Below are 18,442 nucleotides of genomic sequence, written 5' to 3' on the forward strand. Positions count from 1 at the left end.
CCCATCTTTTGTTTAAATAAACCCATTTTTGATGGTACTTCACTATTAGTTCCATTTTTTACTTCTGGGTACGTGTATATCTGGCTCAAACTCTTCACCAAGGAACCCTGAATCTGCTGACCTGACTTCCTACACACCATCTCAAAGACATCCATACCAAGCCTTAACTGACCCATCAGACTGAAAAGCTGGGGGTCATGTGGATCCGGTGAGTGGGGACACACAAGGGGGTGTTGTGCACCTGAATCTTCTCAAGCACCTTTTTTCTGTTTACTTTGGATTGGAGCACTTTCAGTTACCTGTTTTGGACTTTGTGTTGGTTTATTATTTATATTTCTTCACATTTATTATGTTTGCGAGCGCTATATTTATATTTTTCATGGTTTTCAAGTGATTAGCACTTTGTGTATAGCAGCTGCAATTTTTTCATTTCACTGATTTATTTTTGTCACACCAATAGCGCGAGTTTATATATTTAGTATATATATTTCTTGTAATGCAATAATACCTAGCATCTCTCCAACAGAATGCTACCCCCTTATCTCAAGGATACTGCAAAACTGATGACTTCCAGCTTCATCGCAAGTGTAAGCGCTTACTCAAAAACACCCGATGTTCAGCTGTTCACTGACTTATTCTTCTTTTTCCCCCTACTGCAGTTACGAGATGACCTCCGTAACCAGTTCGCCGCACAAACTGCGGCTTGACTTTCCTCAGTTATACAGAGATCAAGTTTGGTTAAAATGTTTGTTTTGAAAGTTACAAGGGCATTACTACCGTGGACTCTGTGCATACTGAGCATACCTACGACAACATTCCTACTGCTAAGACCTACCACTAGATGGCAATGCTGCGCACACTACCATTGGAATGAATCTTAAACTGATGTTGTATAATGTGAGCAGTCCCTATAAGCGTAGAGCCCTCTGAAAAACAACCATGGATGCAAAGTGTGATGTATTGTGTGTACAAGAGACTCACTTCTCTAGTGTAATATTCCTGAAATGTACGCATGCTAAATGTCCGCACGTATTTACGGCCAAACATGCTTCTAAGAAAAATGGGGTACTGATTGCTATTAAGGACACAGTAACCTTCTCACAGGAACATGCTGACCCCCACGGACGTTATCTCATTCTGGTCGCAGAAATGGACCATGTCACTTATACTCTGGTAAGTCTGTGTGCACCTAATGTAAGATCGTTGAGGTTTATTCGCAAAGTTATAAGAATGGTAAAAAAATTGCAAAAGGGCAGCTTACTAATATGTGGTGATTTCAATATGATTATGAATATGGAGCTAGATGTTTCCTCGGTGGCCTTCAGGCGGAGGCCCTCTTTAGGTTCCCTGTGTCACGAGGAAAGGCTCTTTGACCCCTGGCGATGCCTCAGGACAACCAAGAGAGACTACACATTCTACTTGGCTGTGCACGATAGCTATTCTAGAATTGATTTTTCTCTTACCGACATGTATACATAGCAGAATGTTCAGGCTGCTGACATCCACAAAATCATGTGGTCAGACCACGCGCCCGTGACTATAGAGGTTGTGGATGCCAGCAAAACCTCCCACAAACCTCTGTGGCGTAACAACACTTTTCTCCTATCGCACCCCAAAATCAGGGATGAAGTAGAAGAGAAGCTTAAAGAATTTTTCCTATTCAATAACAATGGGGAATGCTCCCCTATGACAAAATGGTGTACACACAAAGCATTTGCTAGGGGTGCTCTTATACAAATGGCCTCCAGAGAAAGGAAAAAGAAAATGCAGTGCATGTCACAGCTCCATGAGACTATAGCAGACTTCCAACACTAGCCTTCCAACTCAAAAAAAGACAGGCATGTTCCAACCTCATGCATATTAGACACCACCACACTAACATCAAGTTCCACAATTCTAAAGATATTGCCAACATATTCAAGGATTATTATGAATCCCTGTACTATCTCAAAGTAGACCCACTTACTCACCAACCCACAGAAAGGAAGATCGAGGATTTCTTACAAAGTATTCAACTACCCTCCATAGACACAACCACACTGCAAAAACTGAACGCACTCATCACTCTCCAGGAAGTTGAATCAGTTATTAAATCCCTACCTATGCACAAATCCCCTGGCGCGGATGGCTTTTCCGCTGAATACTATAAGGCATTTTCTGCCCTCCTCGCCCCCGAATTAGTAAAAATTTTCAACATTGCAGCCTCTTCAGGTTCTTTCCCAAAGGAGATGCTCCAAGCTGTAATAGTCACACTACCAAAACCTGGCAAGGATACGTCAGTCCCACAAAACTTCAGGGCCATTTCTCAGATCTGAAGATCTACACTAAATTTCTAGCAAATAGACTGATGGATATTACCCCCTCTCTCATAGGTCTGGATCAAGTTGGCTTTGTAAAGGGCAGACAAGCTCTGGATGGGACGAGGAGGATGCTGAACCTCCTGAGACTAGCAGAAATCACGGGAACACCTAGTACTTTTTTAGCTTTAGACGCAGAGAAGGCCTTTGATAGGGTCCACTGGGGTAACCTATCCAAGACCCTGCACAAGTTTGGAATCTCTGGCCAAATCCAATTATGTCCCTATACTCTAATCCTACAGCTAGAGTCTATTCCTCTAGCTTACTCTCTGACCCCTTTACATTATCTAATGGCACCTAAAGGTCTAAAGGTTGCCCATTATCCCCAATCATTTTTTCACTAATAATAGAACGGTTGTTGGAATATATCAGATCCTGCGACAAAATAGAAGGTATAAAACTTGGATCTGACAGTCATAAAATAGGACTTTTTGTTGATGACATCATTCTTACTATATCCAACCCAACATCTTATTTACTTACCATCAAAACCCTATTACAAAAATTTGGACAGATCTCCTTTTACAAAGTCAAAACATCCAAATGCTACGCCTTGACACTCAACATACCGAACAAGATTAAAAAACATCTTCCCTTGTATTTGGGACCCCCCCTTAATTACATACCTTGGTGTGCAGCTGACCTCCTCTTCCTCCAAAATCTATTCTAGTAACTACCCTTCATTGCTAACTAAAGTCGAAGCGAAACTACATCAAATTCGTACTCTACATCTCATATGGCTGGAAAGGATAGCTGCATACCAAATGCAGGTGTTGCCAGAACTTCTATACCATTTTAGAATGCTACCCATTCCAATCCCCCAGAAATTTTTTACCCAACTCGAGTTATACTTGAAAAAATGTATATGGGGAGGAAAAAAACCCAGAATTGCCCTAGCACAACTTTACAAACCTAAACATCTAGGTGGCGTCGATCTATCTAATGCACAAATATACTGCAGAGCTGCGGTACTGGACCAAATGCGTTACTGCTTCTCCTGCCAAACAGACAACCGATGGTCAGACATTGAATGCGCAGTTACACTGGGTCACAATCTCCCAGCTCTGGCAATGGCTGCATGCATTCACCATAAACCAAAAGCTCTACTGTACCCAACCATTCAAGCCACTATTGCTGCTTGATCCTCTTTAATAAACGACCACTTTACTGACTCCCCAAATCGAAAACTAAAAATCCCACTAGCGACCTACGAATATCTAATTCCTAACTTCTCGGCCCAGTCTTGGAGAAAAATGAGGGCACACTTCTCCACGCCTGCTCTAAATGAGCAAAGTGCTGTAGACAGATATAGAACCTATCAAATACATCACTACTCCCACGCTAATCCGATCCGACCCATAGAAATACCACAAAACCTATGGGATTTCTTATTAAGTAAATCCTCAAACAAACATAAAGGGATATTCCTGTTTTACAAATTTGCCACTCCCCTATATATGCAATCTAAACTCCCCAGCATGGTGAAATGGGAACATGAATTACAAAAAGAATTCCCTATACATCAATGGCATGAGGCTATAAAATATAATAGCAGATCCTCAGCTTGTGTGGATCACTGGGACAATGCGCAAAAGCTCTTACATTGATGGTACCTCATGCTGCTTCGTCTGAACAAAATGAGCCCTAGTATCCTATCTCTCTGTTGGAAGAACTGCCAATCCACGGGTATCCTACTCCACATATTCTGGAGCTGTAAACAGTCTTTCTGGACAAAAGTCCACTCACTCATTCTAAACCTCACTAAAACGAAGTATGCCCTTTACCCTGCAATCACCTTACTAAGCCTTGGTATCGAGAATTTCCCTCCATTAATGAGAAAAGTAGTCACCCATATATTGTTCACTGCGCGTATTTCAATAGCAAAAGAATGGCGCTCTCAATCACCTCCCAAAATTGAGGAAGTAATCTCTAGAGTTAATGCACAATATACCATGGAAAAAATGCTTATACAGAAAGAAGAGCCCCGAATTTCTATAAACATTAAAAGATCTGGAGGACCTCTAAATACGCCTCCTCACATTCATGAGGTGTGCTTACTATTTACTGATACTTATGCACAGATACCCTAACATCTAGTGGTATAAACCAAGGATAGGTATGGTCTATTATGGAGCACTCAATAGGAAACCCTGAGCCATTAATCTCAGTATGCTAGTTAAGAAATATCTACTTTGTTATAATAAAGAATGGTTATGTTCATTGGTGATTAATGTCAAGGCTTGAGAGAGCTTACTATACAGAGTACCTTCAGGGACCCTCACTAAGGTCCAGGACAGACTACCTCCTACTGGCCCAGCATAAAGCCTGCTCACAGTATGAACCCAATTGGGGTAACAGGCCTAACCTCCTGTTGAGGTCAGAATCAGTATCTATGTTTGTAGCTCAAAAATCCACATTTTGTTATCGTAGTAAGGTCTACAGTTAATGATCACTTTGTACAATTTTGCAATGTAAATTATGCATACCATTCTGTATACACTTTGAAAACCAATAAAAATCTAATGTTTAAAAAAAATAAAATAGAGCAAGCGCTACACACTAAGCAAGTGTACTGTAGAGTTAAGCAATCACTGTATGCAATGCAATCCTGCACTCATATGGAAAACCTTACACAAAAAATTGAACTCAGTAATTTTACCAATAAAACACTCTACGCTATAATGTCCAAAAGTGGGCTGATCGGTCTATGACCTCAAGAAATAAGCTCAGCAAGATTTTTTAGATATGCCTTTCAGAATGTTTCCATTGGTATCCAGGTGTCTGTTACTTAAGCTAAAAATCATCACGTTCATGTTTTATTCTGCCCCGACATTGATACATGCTTTAGTTGTTTTTCCTTGATACCTGTATTGGTTGGCAAGACCTTACATTTTCTCTGGCTAGCAAGTTTTTCACAGTATGGATTCAAAAAGTTAGCTTAACCAATACACGCCCACCCCCAGCCTTGGCCCTTGACACAAGACATGATGAATCTATGGATAAACTTTGACATTGTTATCTGATTTTTGCTGCACTACTAGATGACCATTCACATTTTCTCTAATATTCAGCTGTCCAGTTTTGGTGGGTCAGTGTCCACTATAGCTATATTTTCCTAGCTAAGCAGAGGTGACCCTACTGCTAACCTGTAAGTCTTAATTAATATGTTAAATTTGCCCACAGTCTTGTCTCTCACTGCTGTTTTACATTTTTGCACTATTCTTTTGTAAATTCTAATGACTGCAGTGATTGAAAATTCCATGAGGGCAGCATGATCTCAGATGTTGCAACCATAATATTTAACATCACCATTTATTCCACAGTTAAAGCCAGTTTGTAGGCAGATGGCCTGCTGTGTATTTAGTTAGCACCTGGCTGCACCTAGCACCTAGATAAGTGTATTTGTGGGCTTTCGCTGGGGTCCAGCCTCCCTCCTATGCTCTATAAAGGGGAAGAAGTTTGGAACCGGGGGGGGGGACTCTGAGAAACACATGGGGAATCTACACTAAGGACTTACTGAGACATATGGTCTACCTGAAATGCTGAAGTATAGCCAGAAGAACCCTGGAACATGAACTTCTCTTTTCCCAAAGAGATTCCACTTGTGCAGGTAACCAGGGGTAGTCACACCCTAGAGGCCTCTTCTGTCATAAATCTCCCCCCTGCCTGTCAACGGGTTATACATAGTTACATAATTACTCAGGTTGAAAAAAGACCCATCCAGTCCATCTAGTTCAATACAGTCTATGTCTGAATTAACCATGCCAATTGAGCTTGTATATAAGTCATTTTTATCCCAGGAACTACCATTTTAACCGATGACTATACACTGGATTGCCTAAGTGTTTAGTAAGCTTTTCTCAAAATAAAAGTAAAAAAAAATTTAAATAAGTGTATATTGATTGGTTTGCGCAAAAGTTATAGCGTCTACAAAATAGTGGATAGATTTATGGCATTATTATTATTATTATTTTTTTTTATTAGTAATGGCGGTGAACTGCGATTTTTATTGGGACTGCAATATTGCGGCAGACAGATCGGACACTTTTGACACTATTTTGGGATCATTGACATTTATACAGCGATCGGAGCTAAAAAAAAGCCACTGATTACTGTGTAAATGTCACTGGCAGGGAAGGGGTTAAACACTAGGGGGTGATCAAGGGGTTAGCATTAGATACCCAGTATCTGTCCTGAGGAAGCTAATATTTTAGTGAAACGCATCGACAAGCAAGTTTTTGGAGGCATTACTGGATCAGAAATTTTTCTTTTACCTTGATACAGTATTCAAATAATCTTTGTACCGTAGGTACAGTCCTCTATAACTGCAATATTGGGTAACTGTGTCCATGCAGGGTGTTGTTTGTATGTTGTTTATATGTTTTTTAACTATGTTGTAATAAAATGTATACTTTTTTATTGATTCTCTCTCTCATCATGTGGCCACAAAGTCCATTAATTTTTTGATTTGGTCAATCCTTGAATATGTCTTATTTACATTTCTGTGTTCTGCCTCTCCTCGTCACAATCGCGGGTCACTGGCAGACATCGAGTCCGAGGGGCCTGCGGGCAAGCTCCCACGGCGGGTGCGTGCGCCCACTAGCCCGGCATTTATGAAGGGACGTACAAGTACGTGCTTTTGCACACCCGTGCCATTCTGCCGATGTACATCGGCATGCAGCAATCAGGAAGCGGTTAAATGCCTGTCTAGACTCCTATAGCGTGGAGTCTAGAGATCTTTTAAGCTCACATCCTGTTTATTGTCACAAGGGCGGTGCACCAGGTGGATATTCATCTAAACAATCACATTTCTTTGGACATTTCTTCAATGAACTTTTTTTTTCATCTGTCACTATGCACTTTAGTGTTCAAGCACTATATGGGCTATTTTTTTAATGATTTACTTTGAACTTCATTTATTTATCACTGCAATTTTTATTATATATGTCTTTGCACAATTGGTTCTGTTGAGATATTGCAAGCAGCTTTTTTTTCACTTAGGTTATTATCACCTGTGCAGTAATATTTTTTATTTTTTGAAAATTTTAAATTATGCAATACAATTTAACTAAAGCATTTGATTTTAGTCTACTAAAATGTAATGAAGATTTTTAGTCAACTAAAATGTATTGGAGATTTTAGACGACTAAAATGTACTGAAGATTTTAATCAACTAAATATGACTAATGCCCTGTACACGCGATCGGACTTTCCGATGGAAAATGTGCAATCGGAGCTTGTTGTCGGAAATTCCGACCGTGTGTAGGCTCCATCGGACTTTTTCCATCGGAATTTCTGACACACAAAGTTTGAGAGCTGGATCTAAAATTTTCCGACAACAAAATCAGTTTGCTTAAATTCCGATCGTGTGTAGACAATTCCGACGCACAAAGTTCCACGCATGCTCGGAATCAAGCAGAAGAGCAGCACTGGCTATTGAACTTAATTTTTCTCGGCTCGTCGTATGTGTTGTACATCACCGTGTTCTTGACGTTCAGAATTTCCGACCAACTTTGTGTGACCGTGTGTATGCAAGACAAGTTTGAGCCAACGTCCGTCGGAAAAAATCCGATGGATTTTGTTGTCAGAATGTTTGATCGTGTGTACAGGGCATATAACTAAAACAATTGCAGATGACTAAAATGGGACTAAAACTAAAATGGCATTTTAGTCAAAAGACTAAGACTAAAACTAAATTGAAATTTGCTGCCAAAATTAACACTGTGCACTATTCTGGTAATCAGTTTTTTTTTTTATTTTTTTACACTATGATTGTTTGCTATGATCACTGTAACAGCAAATGTTTGAACTGTAATTGCTAAAAGGAAGGTTGGGACTTTAAATGAAGCATGTGACAGCAAGAGGGTAATAGGATGAACATAGAGGAATTTATTAACATAATATTCAAGCATACAAGTTGTAACCGTAGAGTACATACAGTCAAACAATACATGCATAATTAAATAGGTACAAGCATTTAATTAGATGAAATATAGCATACATTGTAATGTTCGTACAATGATAGATAGGTAACAAGGTACAACATTAAAAAAATTTTGAATAATGATGACTCGGGATACCACATTCACAAATTCCCTAGTGCACCACAAACAATTTTGGGTAACATAATATTAAAAACAATAATGCCTGCTGGACCTAAAGCCTCGTTGGACCTGTGGGGGGAGTTAAGATATGATAAAACTGATAGGACAGTAGAACACGGCAATTGATGGCTCAACGCGTTTCGTGGCTTCCATGCCACTCGTCAGGAGCAAGCACGTGTAAATCTAGAAATATATAGGGATAAAATGAACGAAAAAAAAATAAAAATAAAAAACAAAAAACAAAAATAGTGGGGGGGCGTGGTGTAAGGCCCCCGCTGCTGGTATAAAAATATATACTCACTAAGGGACTAGGCACTGATAGATAGGCGGCGGGACCCCGCCCCGGAGAGCGTCCATATAACGCCGCCGCGGGGTCGCCCACCAACGTCATGCCGTGTAGCGGGGGGAGGAGCACCGCAAGTCGGACAACTGTCCGGCAAAGCGGCACAGATACCTCCCCAATAGCCCACGAGTGTGGATACAGCAACTGCGCATGACGGCGCCAAGACAGGACGCCGCAAGCACAGTGTGGTGTGTGACGTCGACGCACAGTAGACCGGCGTCCATCCCCCCAGAGGAATACCTGGAGGAGGAAGGAGACCCGCAAGGTGCGTCGCGGCTCCTGGAGGGGGACAAGACCAGATGGCAAGGCAGTCCCACCAGCACACACCACCAGTGACACAGCCCCATGGGATTAAACCTCAGTATGTGTGAGATAACATTAAATATGGAAAAATATGAAAAATTATAGAAAAAATGTGAAAAAATAAAACGGATGAAAATAAATGAAGTTGGTTGAAATTTTTTTAATGTTGTACCTTGTTACCTATCTATCATTGTACGAACATTACAATGTATGCTATATTTCATCTAATTATATGCTTTTACCTATTTAATTATGCATGTATTGTTTGACTGTATGTACTCTACGGTTACAACTTGTATGCTTGAATATTATGTCAATAAATTCCTCTATGTTAATCCTATTACCCTCTTGCTGTCACATGCTTCATTTAAAGTCCCAACCTTCCTTTTAGCTATTCCCCTTGTTTTGTGATTTAGATTGGGATGGAAACACACGACCTTACCTTCCTAGGTACCCTCGGTCCCCATGCCTGCCCTGGTTGGCGCCTGCTTTCGTCCCTGCGGGACTCCCCGCCTCGGCTCCTGGTTGGGCTTAACCTGGATGGCTTGCGGGGTCCCGCCGCCTATCTATCAGTGCCTAGTCCCTTAGTGAGTATATATTTTTATACCAGCAGTGGGGGCCTTACACCACGCCCCCCCCACTATTTTTGTTTTTTGTTTTTTATTTTTATATTTTTTTTTCGTTCATTTTATCCCTATATATTTCTAGATTTACACGTGCTTGCTCCTGACGAGTGGCATGGAAGCCACGAAACGCGTTGAGCCATCAATTGCCGTGTTCTACTGTCCTATCAGTTTTATCATATCTTAACTCCCCCCACAGGTCCAACAAGGCTTTAGGTCCAGCAGGCATTATTGTTTTTAATATTATGTTACCCAAAATTGTTTGTGGTGCACTAGGGAATTTGTGAATGTGGTATCCCGAGTCATCATTATTCAAAATTTTTTTAATGTTGTACCTTGTTACCTATCTATCATTGTACGAACATTGCAATGTATGCTATATTTCATCTAATTATATGCTTTTACCTATTTAATTATGCATGTATTGTTTGACTGTATGTACTCTACGGTTACAACTTGTATGCTTGAATATTATGTCAATAAATTCCTCTATGTTCATCCTATTACCCTCTTGCTGTCACATGCTTCATTTAAAGTCCCAACCTTCCTTTTAGCTATTCCCCTTGTTTTGTGATTTAGATTGGGATGGAAACACACGACCTTACCAGGTCATGGTTTCACACAAAAGTCCCTAGGGATGGAAATGGGTGACCTTACCAGGTCATGATTTCCTCAAAGTCCCTAAAAACCCCCTCCTTTTCTTGTATATTTGAACTGTAATTAATGGATTTCTTTCATGGCTCATTTTTTACTATTGTGATGCTGTGAATGGCCACGGCAGGTACATGGTACAGGGTGCCATGTGATTCATGTGACCAATCACAGATCACACACAGTAGTAAACAATAATATCATGAATAGATTTCATTCATGACTGTTGTTTTCAAGGGGACATGTGATTGCTGTGATTGGTCACAGGGATCACTTGGTATCTTGGCAGAATACAGTGGCCCAATACCATGCACTATGATCCATGGTGTCTAGCAGACACATCGGTTGCAGATCGCAGCACTGCCTGCCCCAGTGGGCATGCGTGAGGCGCTTGAATGGGACAATGTATTATTATGTTGTCCAAGATTAACAGAGCCTCCAGCCAGCAGTAAAATTTCTACTACTGGTTGGTAAGTGGTAATGCATGCTAATAGTCTGCTGGCCTTCCTTACTGCATTTTTGCATTGCATGCTATCTCTGAGTCTGTGACCTATTAGGGCAGAATCAAAAATGACATATTTGATGCAGTCTGTCAATAGCATTAAAGGATAAGTTCACCTTTGGGAACATGTTACATGTTCCACCCATTTTTAGGCAGCCTTTCCCCAATCTACCTCATCTAGTGACAGCGAGCTGGGGATCTTCTCCCCAAACTCGCTGTCACAATTTTTTTTAAAAAATGCTGTTGTGCGGCCGGCCGCGTCATTCATTCACAGAGGGGAGAACTACAAGTACCGACAGTCTTTGCAGCAGTCAGCTTGTAGTTCTCAATGAACTACCAGGGCGCTGTTGAGCACTCTAGGTGTTTTATTGTTTCTTCCTGTCATTGTGTTACTGTCTGCTTATACGAGGTAGGGGCAGACAGCTTACACTGACAATCTGCAGGAGTCCTCCATTGCTCCTGTGATATGATGATCACGGGTGCAATGCTTTGCTGGCTTCTAGTAAAAAAAATAATAAATGCACATTTTTTTACCAGCATAAAGGTGTGCATTTCCTATTTTATTATAGGTGAACTTATCCTTTAACATGACAGTCCTTGTTTTTCTGAGTCTCCCCATAACATTGTGTTATTACTTGCTAATCCTGCTAGTAAATCTGTTATATTTCATCTTGCTTTAGAGTGGAACTCCATGTAATTTAAATTTTCACCTAAATACACTACATTCTTTAAATTACCAATCAATAAATGTGTTTTTTTAATTTAGTTTCTTGCATTTCTAGTAGTTACCTGCTGATCCCACTATGTAACCTTTAATTCCTTTGGAAGGACAGCAATGGTGCTAATTCCTCTGTTCTGCATCTCCTAATCCCATACAGCAGTTACATCATCATGTCAGCGTCCATAGCTTTATAGGCCAGCAGTCTATTTACACTGAGCAGAGCTGTCAGCCCTCTGACCCACATCTCCACACCTCCTAACCTAACAAGCAATGACATCATCATACTGGTGTCCATAGCTTTATAGCCAACATATTGTTTACTGCCACCAGCTGCAGAAAAGGGAAATTGAGGAGGTTTGTGGTCACGTGAAAACATAGAAACATTAAAAATAAAGGTTTTCTTTGGCATTTTTTAAAAAATTGTAAGCAGGGAGCGTGAAAGAGGTAACATTTTAACAGGTGGTTTGGTGTAGCCTTTTCTTTAATAGATCAAGCTGTCCTAAAAAATTGGCAAGTAGAGAGTTGAGACAAACCATTCAACACTGACAGAAGTGCTTACGATGATCATCTTTTATTCATATAGTCAAAGCTGATCTCCGGGAATTATTTATATTGCATACTGTGCCCTTCCTTGCTGTAAAAAATGGGCTTCATATCATCCAGGGTTCTAGTTCAGGCAGGATGAGGGGCTCCAGGGTTCAAGTCTCAGAGGAAACTTGTTTTTAATTTTTCTCAGTGGTTGGTGAAACCTGGTTTAGGACCTGGAGCCAAGAGACTTTGTTGAAGTCTACAATCCAAGGTCCTGGTTTTGTGAACAACCAGCACACTAACTGGGTAAGTGTATGCAGGGCTTTTATTAGAGACCTGACTATGGTTCAGGGCTTCACCGAACAGAGGAGGTCTCTGCACAGGAGTCATGAGGTCTCCCCCAAGAAGACAGGTGGGAGTCAGGGCAGAAAGTAGCTGCAAGTGTATTCACAAAGCTTGTTTCTGAAGACTGTCTGGGAGCAACAGACAAAGGGCCTGAAGTGAGGTCAGAGCAGCAGCACTGCATGTGTAAGCCAGCAAACTGCTGAATATGTATTTCTTTGTTGGGAGAGAAATGGTGGGAAACCTCTGCAAGGGAAACACGATGATTTTTCTGCTTTGCAGGGAGAAGAAACAGCCAGATCACTGCCCTGCGTATAGAGTCTAATCAGCAGGTCTCGGCCATAAATCGTTGGCTGACACCTGCTGACAAAATTGCACTGTGTCCAACCACAGCGTGGGTCAGCATGCGTACCTCAAATCTGGAAGCAAGCCGACAATGTTCATTTATGTTGCTGAGCCTGCAGCTGCTGCATGGTCACAATCTACTGTGATCATGCAGCAAGTGGTTATCCGAATTGACAATTGGTTGCAAACACAAATCCTAGTGCTGAACCCCAAGTCCATAAAATTTGATTCTTGTTATTTTTTTCTGACCTTCCTTATGGATAGTTTGCCAACTTTTGGTACAAAAAGGTATAGGTAGCTGGGCACTGCCATGGAGGATAAGTACTAATGCATAACATTTTTTATAAAAATACCATTCAGCGGTGAGAGAGTCTTTCATTGCAACTTAAAAGGCAACATTCAAAATACACAAATCCTTTAAATTTGGTTTTGACAACAACTGCTAGCTGGCTCCTCACTGTTAAAACTGCAGTTGGTCATGGAACACAGCACACATAGATAGGGGTAGTTACTTCCCAGCTGTGTGTGATGTAAGTCCATCCGCCAACCCACTGTGTCATATAATCTGTCCTGCCGCCTCTCCTGCTGCCTGTTCTTGAGTTAGGCATATTTTATGTTAATATTAATGAAATGAACCATTACAACTGACACTTCCAAGTAGTACAGAGAAAGCTAGCCAGGGCCACATCAAAATTTTGCTATTGGGCCTTACCGCCACTAAATGACAGATTTCTACTAGCTTAGATTTGCAAGCAAACTGTCATTACTCAAGGATACTATTTACCACAAACAAGGGATGTACCCTGTATTCACCTAGGGAAAAGCCAGACATCTGGAGGCTAGTGCTAGCATGACAGTAGTGCTGTCACCACTAAATGACAGATCTCCGATTGGATTACGTACAATCAGCAACCGGAAGCGCTACCTTAAAAAAATGACAGACCCCCTGCTGTTTGTACAAACCAGCTGGGGTTTGTACAAACTAATTTTATATAATATTTGGTCAGTGATGTCACTTAGGATCTCTGGTTGGGTTGTCTACATACAGCACTTAAAATATCATCAGAAGGCAGATCATCATTGACAAGGATGTATATTGCTAGACAACGTGATTGAAGTTGGTATAGTCAGGAGAATAATTTGGTGGGACTTTATGGGTGCCAGGAAAGGAAGTTTCAACAGACATCAAAGTATAAAAAAAAATTCATATTTTATTTAACATGTACAAAAATTTAAAATTATGCTGGCTAGACATAATGACATGGATATGACATACAGCAGTACATATCAAAATCTATTTGGGTATAGACAGTCACTCGGTACTGTAGTCCCTAATCCCTACATGTTTCGCCCAGTGATTGAAGTTGGATTTACATCCAACATATTTGATCAATGACATCACCCAAAATCCCTGGCTGGTCTGTTAACTAACGCCAACAGGCCAGGGGTCTGTCGTTTTGCAGTGGCAGCGCTACCACCACATAATGAGAGACTTTTGGTTGATCAGCCAGGGATTTGGGCAGGCAAACCGGCCAAATATAGACAGTTTGTTCATCCATTCTTTGAACTGAAAACAGGCTTGGTTCTTTGAAAACTCATGTTCAACCTGAACACAAAGATCATCCCTAGTTATAACACTTCTAATGTTTTATTTTTGCTTGGAAGGGATGGCGTCGATGGCAGTGCGGAGGACATTTTATGTGGACAACTTTACCTGGATGCCTGCATACTTAGATGTGCCTGTTTTATTCACCAGCCATGTGAGTTGCTAAATGTTGTACCTTCATTAAATGTAACCATATTGCTACACTTAGAGGAGCCTCTCTTCTTTTATACTCAGTTGTGACAGGATGCTACTTGTATATCAAGACAAATTATATACATTAGCATATCATTTATTTAAAAATGTTGCTTGTCTTGCAAAACGATCTCAAATCAAGTTACTCTCAATCCAAGGTTTTACTGTAATAAATTATTCAAATCCTGCATTTTGCAACTGTAAAACAGTCCTACATATAGTATGATATCCTCTGTCTCTAAGTATCAGGAAGAGTATATAGAAATGTAACTATTTTTTTCTGTTTTTTTTTTTTTACTTGTATCTTAGTGCAGACTACTGGAAAAATCAAGAAGCCAACTACAAAAGCAGGAAATGAAATTTCTGGGGGCATATGGAACATCCAGATTGCAATAAATCGTTACATGTTTTATACTTATTAAAAAATGACAGAAATGCAGATCTAAATTGAAAGGTAACTATTAACAAATATTAAATTAAACATTTATGAAAGTGGAGTAATACAAAAACTAGAGATGACCATGGAACCAGAAAGAAGGTGAGTAAAAGGTTGTGGGGGGCTTGACATAATGTAATTTACAAGGGTAGGGGTGTCAATTTAGGTAGTTTTAACAAAGGTACGACTGTTCCATACTGTATGTTTTAAACTACATGTACATATTGTACAACATTGGTTTTACAAATAGATACATGGTACATGCTGTAATACATGACAGAGCATCCCCAGAGCCCTATGGGTTAGCTAAAAAGTCAACAGTTGCTACTACACACATTGAATAATTTATCAGATTATCTGCAATTGTTTAAAAAGTGTTCTTTAGCTTTTCTTAGTCCTGCAACAAATGTGGGGGTAAATTAACTCACAAAATGAGGTGTTTGCAGTTGTGGAAGAAGAGATAACAAATACAACTGCTCTTTGGCTGCACATTTACTCAGATCTAAATGTATTGCTTGGATCCCATAATGGACCCAAAAATTACTTCCATTTTTTACATGCAAATTGCACATTAAATTAATACATACTGTAACTGCTTTAATAAATGGTCCCTACTGAGTTCCGTAAAGAAAAAAAAAAAAAGTATTTTCAGTGCAGCCATGAATGATACAACGCTATCAATGTGACATGGAGACTAGAGCTCCATCTACTGACTGGCTAAAAGACTGCATAATATTAATATGCTATATCTAATATTAATGCCTTAAACGTCTTTACAAAGTGTATTTTTTTTAGTCAACTATTCTTTCCCTGTAAGTGGCGGTAGCCTATTTGCTTCCTTTAGGAACAACAGTACTTGCATAACACACAGCATGTTGGTAGATTTTAATTTGCCACTGTCGGCTGTCAATTAGCTGGTGCTGCTCTCACTCAATCAAGTAGTCTCAGTGTGGTGGCCTTTCAAAAGTTTTAAGGTTTAGGAAGTGGGTGATTGCACAGATACCTATCCTGAAAATTGGAGGATTGCTGTGTGCATATTGGAAATGCTGAAATCCAATTTAATGTTCTATTTAAAATGTTTAACAGAGACAAACCCAGTTGTGTTTACCCCCAAACAGGTCACACATAGGTAAGGCCAAATATGTAATTTTCTATGTTTGTGATGATTTAAAAGAACTATTCTTTAGTAAATCACCATTAATATGTAACTGGTTAATGATCTCAACCACGCATTTATTGTCATACATCTGGATAACTGAACGTTTAATACTGCAGTGCCTTTGTGGCATTAGAGTACACTGGTGACATGGATGAATCACTCCTAGGAATTCCACATGCCATTCACAGTAGTTTGAAGAAGACATTATTGGGCAGCCAGCCCAGGGGTGAAGTGTCATAGTTAATTACAGCTCCAAAACTGCATACGTTATGGCTATAACAGATGTACACACATGTGCTTCATCTGCACCCCACTCTAAAACACAAATTAAATGTTTGTAATACACTTGCCAATCAGCTCAATGCTACATCAGTGAAGCAGTAGATGTTACATTACTACATTAAGGCAAAGTTATGAAACAGCAATTTATTCAGTGATTATGGTACCACATTATGATAAATCTATTAAAATAATATGCTTTTTATATGCGGTTAGATATAAAAAAAAATTGATTGAATTTCCAATTGCTTTTACATTTAATGTTTTTCTTTGCTTTTCTCATCTGAAAAGTAAACGTATATTTTAATTTACAACTTAATTTCAGTGCATAATATTTTGCAACTAGTCATTTAATCATTGTGTGTGTCTTGTATTCTTATCTATTAACTCTTTGAAAACCATCAACTTACCAGGATGTCCTTCGCCCACAGATTCTGACGTGAACATGAAAACTCCAACATCTTCCACTGAGTGGTCATTGCAACCATCTACTGGTCCATTCATGTTGTAGTGTTAAATAAAACAGTTTAAAGCTGGAATAGGAAATCTGTTCCTTTGTGTAATGTGCAGAGCTGAAAGCTAAGAGCTGTCTTTTTTTTTTTTACCCAGCAAGTCTGCAAGACCTTGTTGCTGCCGGAGGCTCACTTAGTTGACTGTGTGTATTTAAGATTGTACACGCCTCTGTGTGTGTCACAGCTGACCCTGAGCTGTCAGTCAGACAAGCTCTCCTATATATAAGAAGTGAAAGTTTTTCATTGACCATGTGGGAAGAATAGAACAAACATTTGCTTGGCAGGCAATCACAGTGTGTTTTTGCATGTTTTCACATCCACACAACATGCGTAGCAAAGATCACAGCAATGTTCTAGCATTTCAATTAAATAGAAGCCTGTTCTGAAAGATATATGAATGCTGCTTTTGCTGATGTACCTGAGAAATCACTAACTGACTGGCTGTCAGGCTTGCCCGATGGCGTCAATACTTTTTTTGCGGTGACCTATAACAAGTATGCAGATCAGGAGCTCTGACTTTTTTTCAAAGGGAAGTCAGAAGTGGTAGTCCACATATTACTTCAATACAAAAGTTATTTAACCACTTTAAGACTGGACTGTTTCACCCCCTTCCTGACCGAGTCATTTTTCAGATTTTAGCTCTGTCACACTCTGAATGAAAATACAATTTTTTAAAACACACAGAGCTTTCTGTTGGTAATATTTAATCTCCACTGGGTTTTTTTTATATAAAAAAAGAAAGACCATGGATTGAACTGAATTGACTTGTGTCTTTTTCAACCAGATTAACTATATATAACTATGTAACTATGGAAATTTTGAAAAGAAAATCTTAGTTTCTGTTCTAAAACTTTGCAAATAAATCACCTTTCTTCATAAATTTGGGCCAAAATGTATTCTTCTACATTTTGTTGGAGAAAAAAAACAGTGCATATTATTTAGTCTGTTATAGGGTCTGCAAACCATTGTATTTACTGTATACTTAAAAATTATTCAATCCGTATATACTGATAGCCTATCTCATTTCTTGAGGCTCTAAAATGCCAGAACCATAATATCCCTCAAAATACTCCTTTTTGGAAAGTAGACAGTCCAAGGTATTTAGTAAGAAGTTGAAGGTTTTTTTGGGAAGTTTTTTGAAGCTGAAGCTTTTTTTTTTTTTTTTTTTTTTTTTTACAAAATTGTAATTTCAACAAGTTTTTTTCTCACACACAGTATGGGTATACTTACAATTACACCCCAATACACATCCTGCTACTCCACCCAAATATGTGGAAGCTACATATTTGAGACTTTTTTATAGCCTAGATGCATAGAGGAGACAAAAATCCAAGGCGGATATTTGGGCTTTCAAGGAGCATAAATTACACATCTAATTTTCTGACTACCAATCATATTTCTTGAGTCTTTGAAGTGCCAGGACAGAATAAACACCTACA

General features: G+C 39.5%; 1 protein-coding gene across 1 annotated transcript in view; it reads right to left on the bottom strand.

Annotated features, from left to right (window-relative positions):
- Positions 1-17,190, bottom strand: part of MAT1A (methionine adenosyltransferase 1A) — a 133,496-nt gene extending 116,306 nt beyond the window's left edge. The window contains exon 1 of the mRNA XM_073596875.1: positions 16,902-17,190. Coding sequence (XP_073452976.1) covers positions 16,902-16,995 — 94 coding nt within the window. The 5' untranslated portion in view covers positions 16,996-17,190. The remainder of the gene's footprint in view (positions 1-16,901) is intronic.
- Positions 17,191-18,442: the final 1,252 nt, after the last annotated feature.

This window comes from Aquarana catesbeiana, linkage group LG08, assembly GCF_042186555.1.
Source record: "Aquarana catesbeiana isolate 2022-GZ linkage group LG08, ASM4218655v1, whole genome shotgun sequence".
Lineage (NCBI taxonomy): Eukaryota > Metazoa > Chordata > Amphibia > Anura > Ranidae > Aquarana > Aquarana catesbeiana.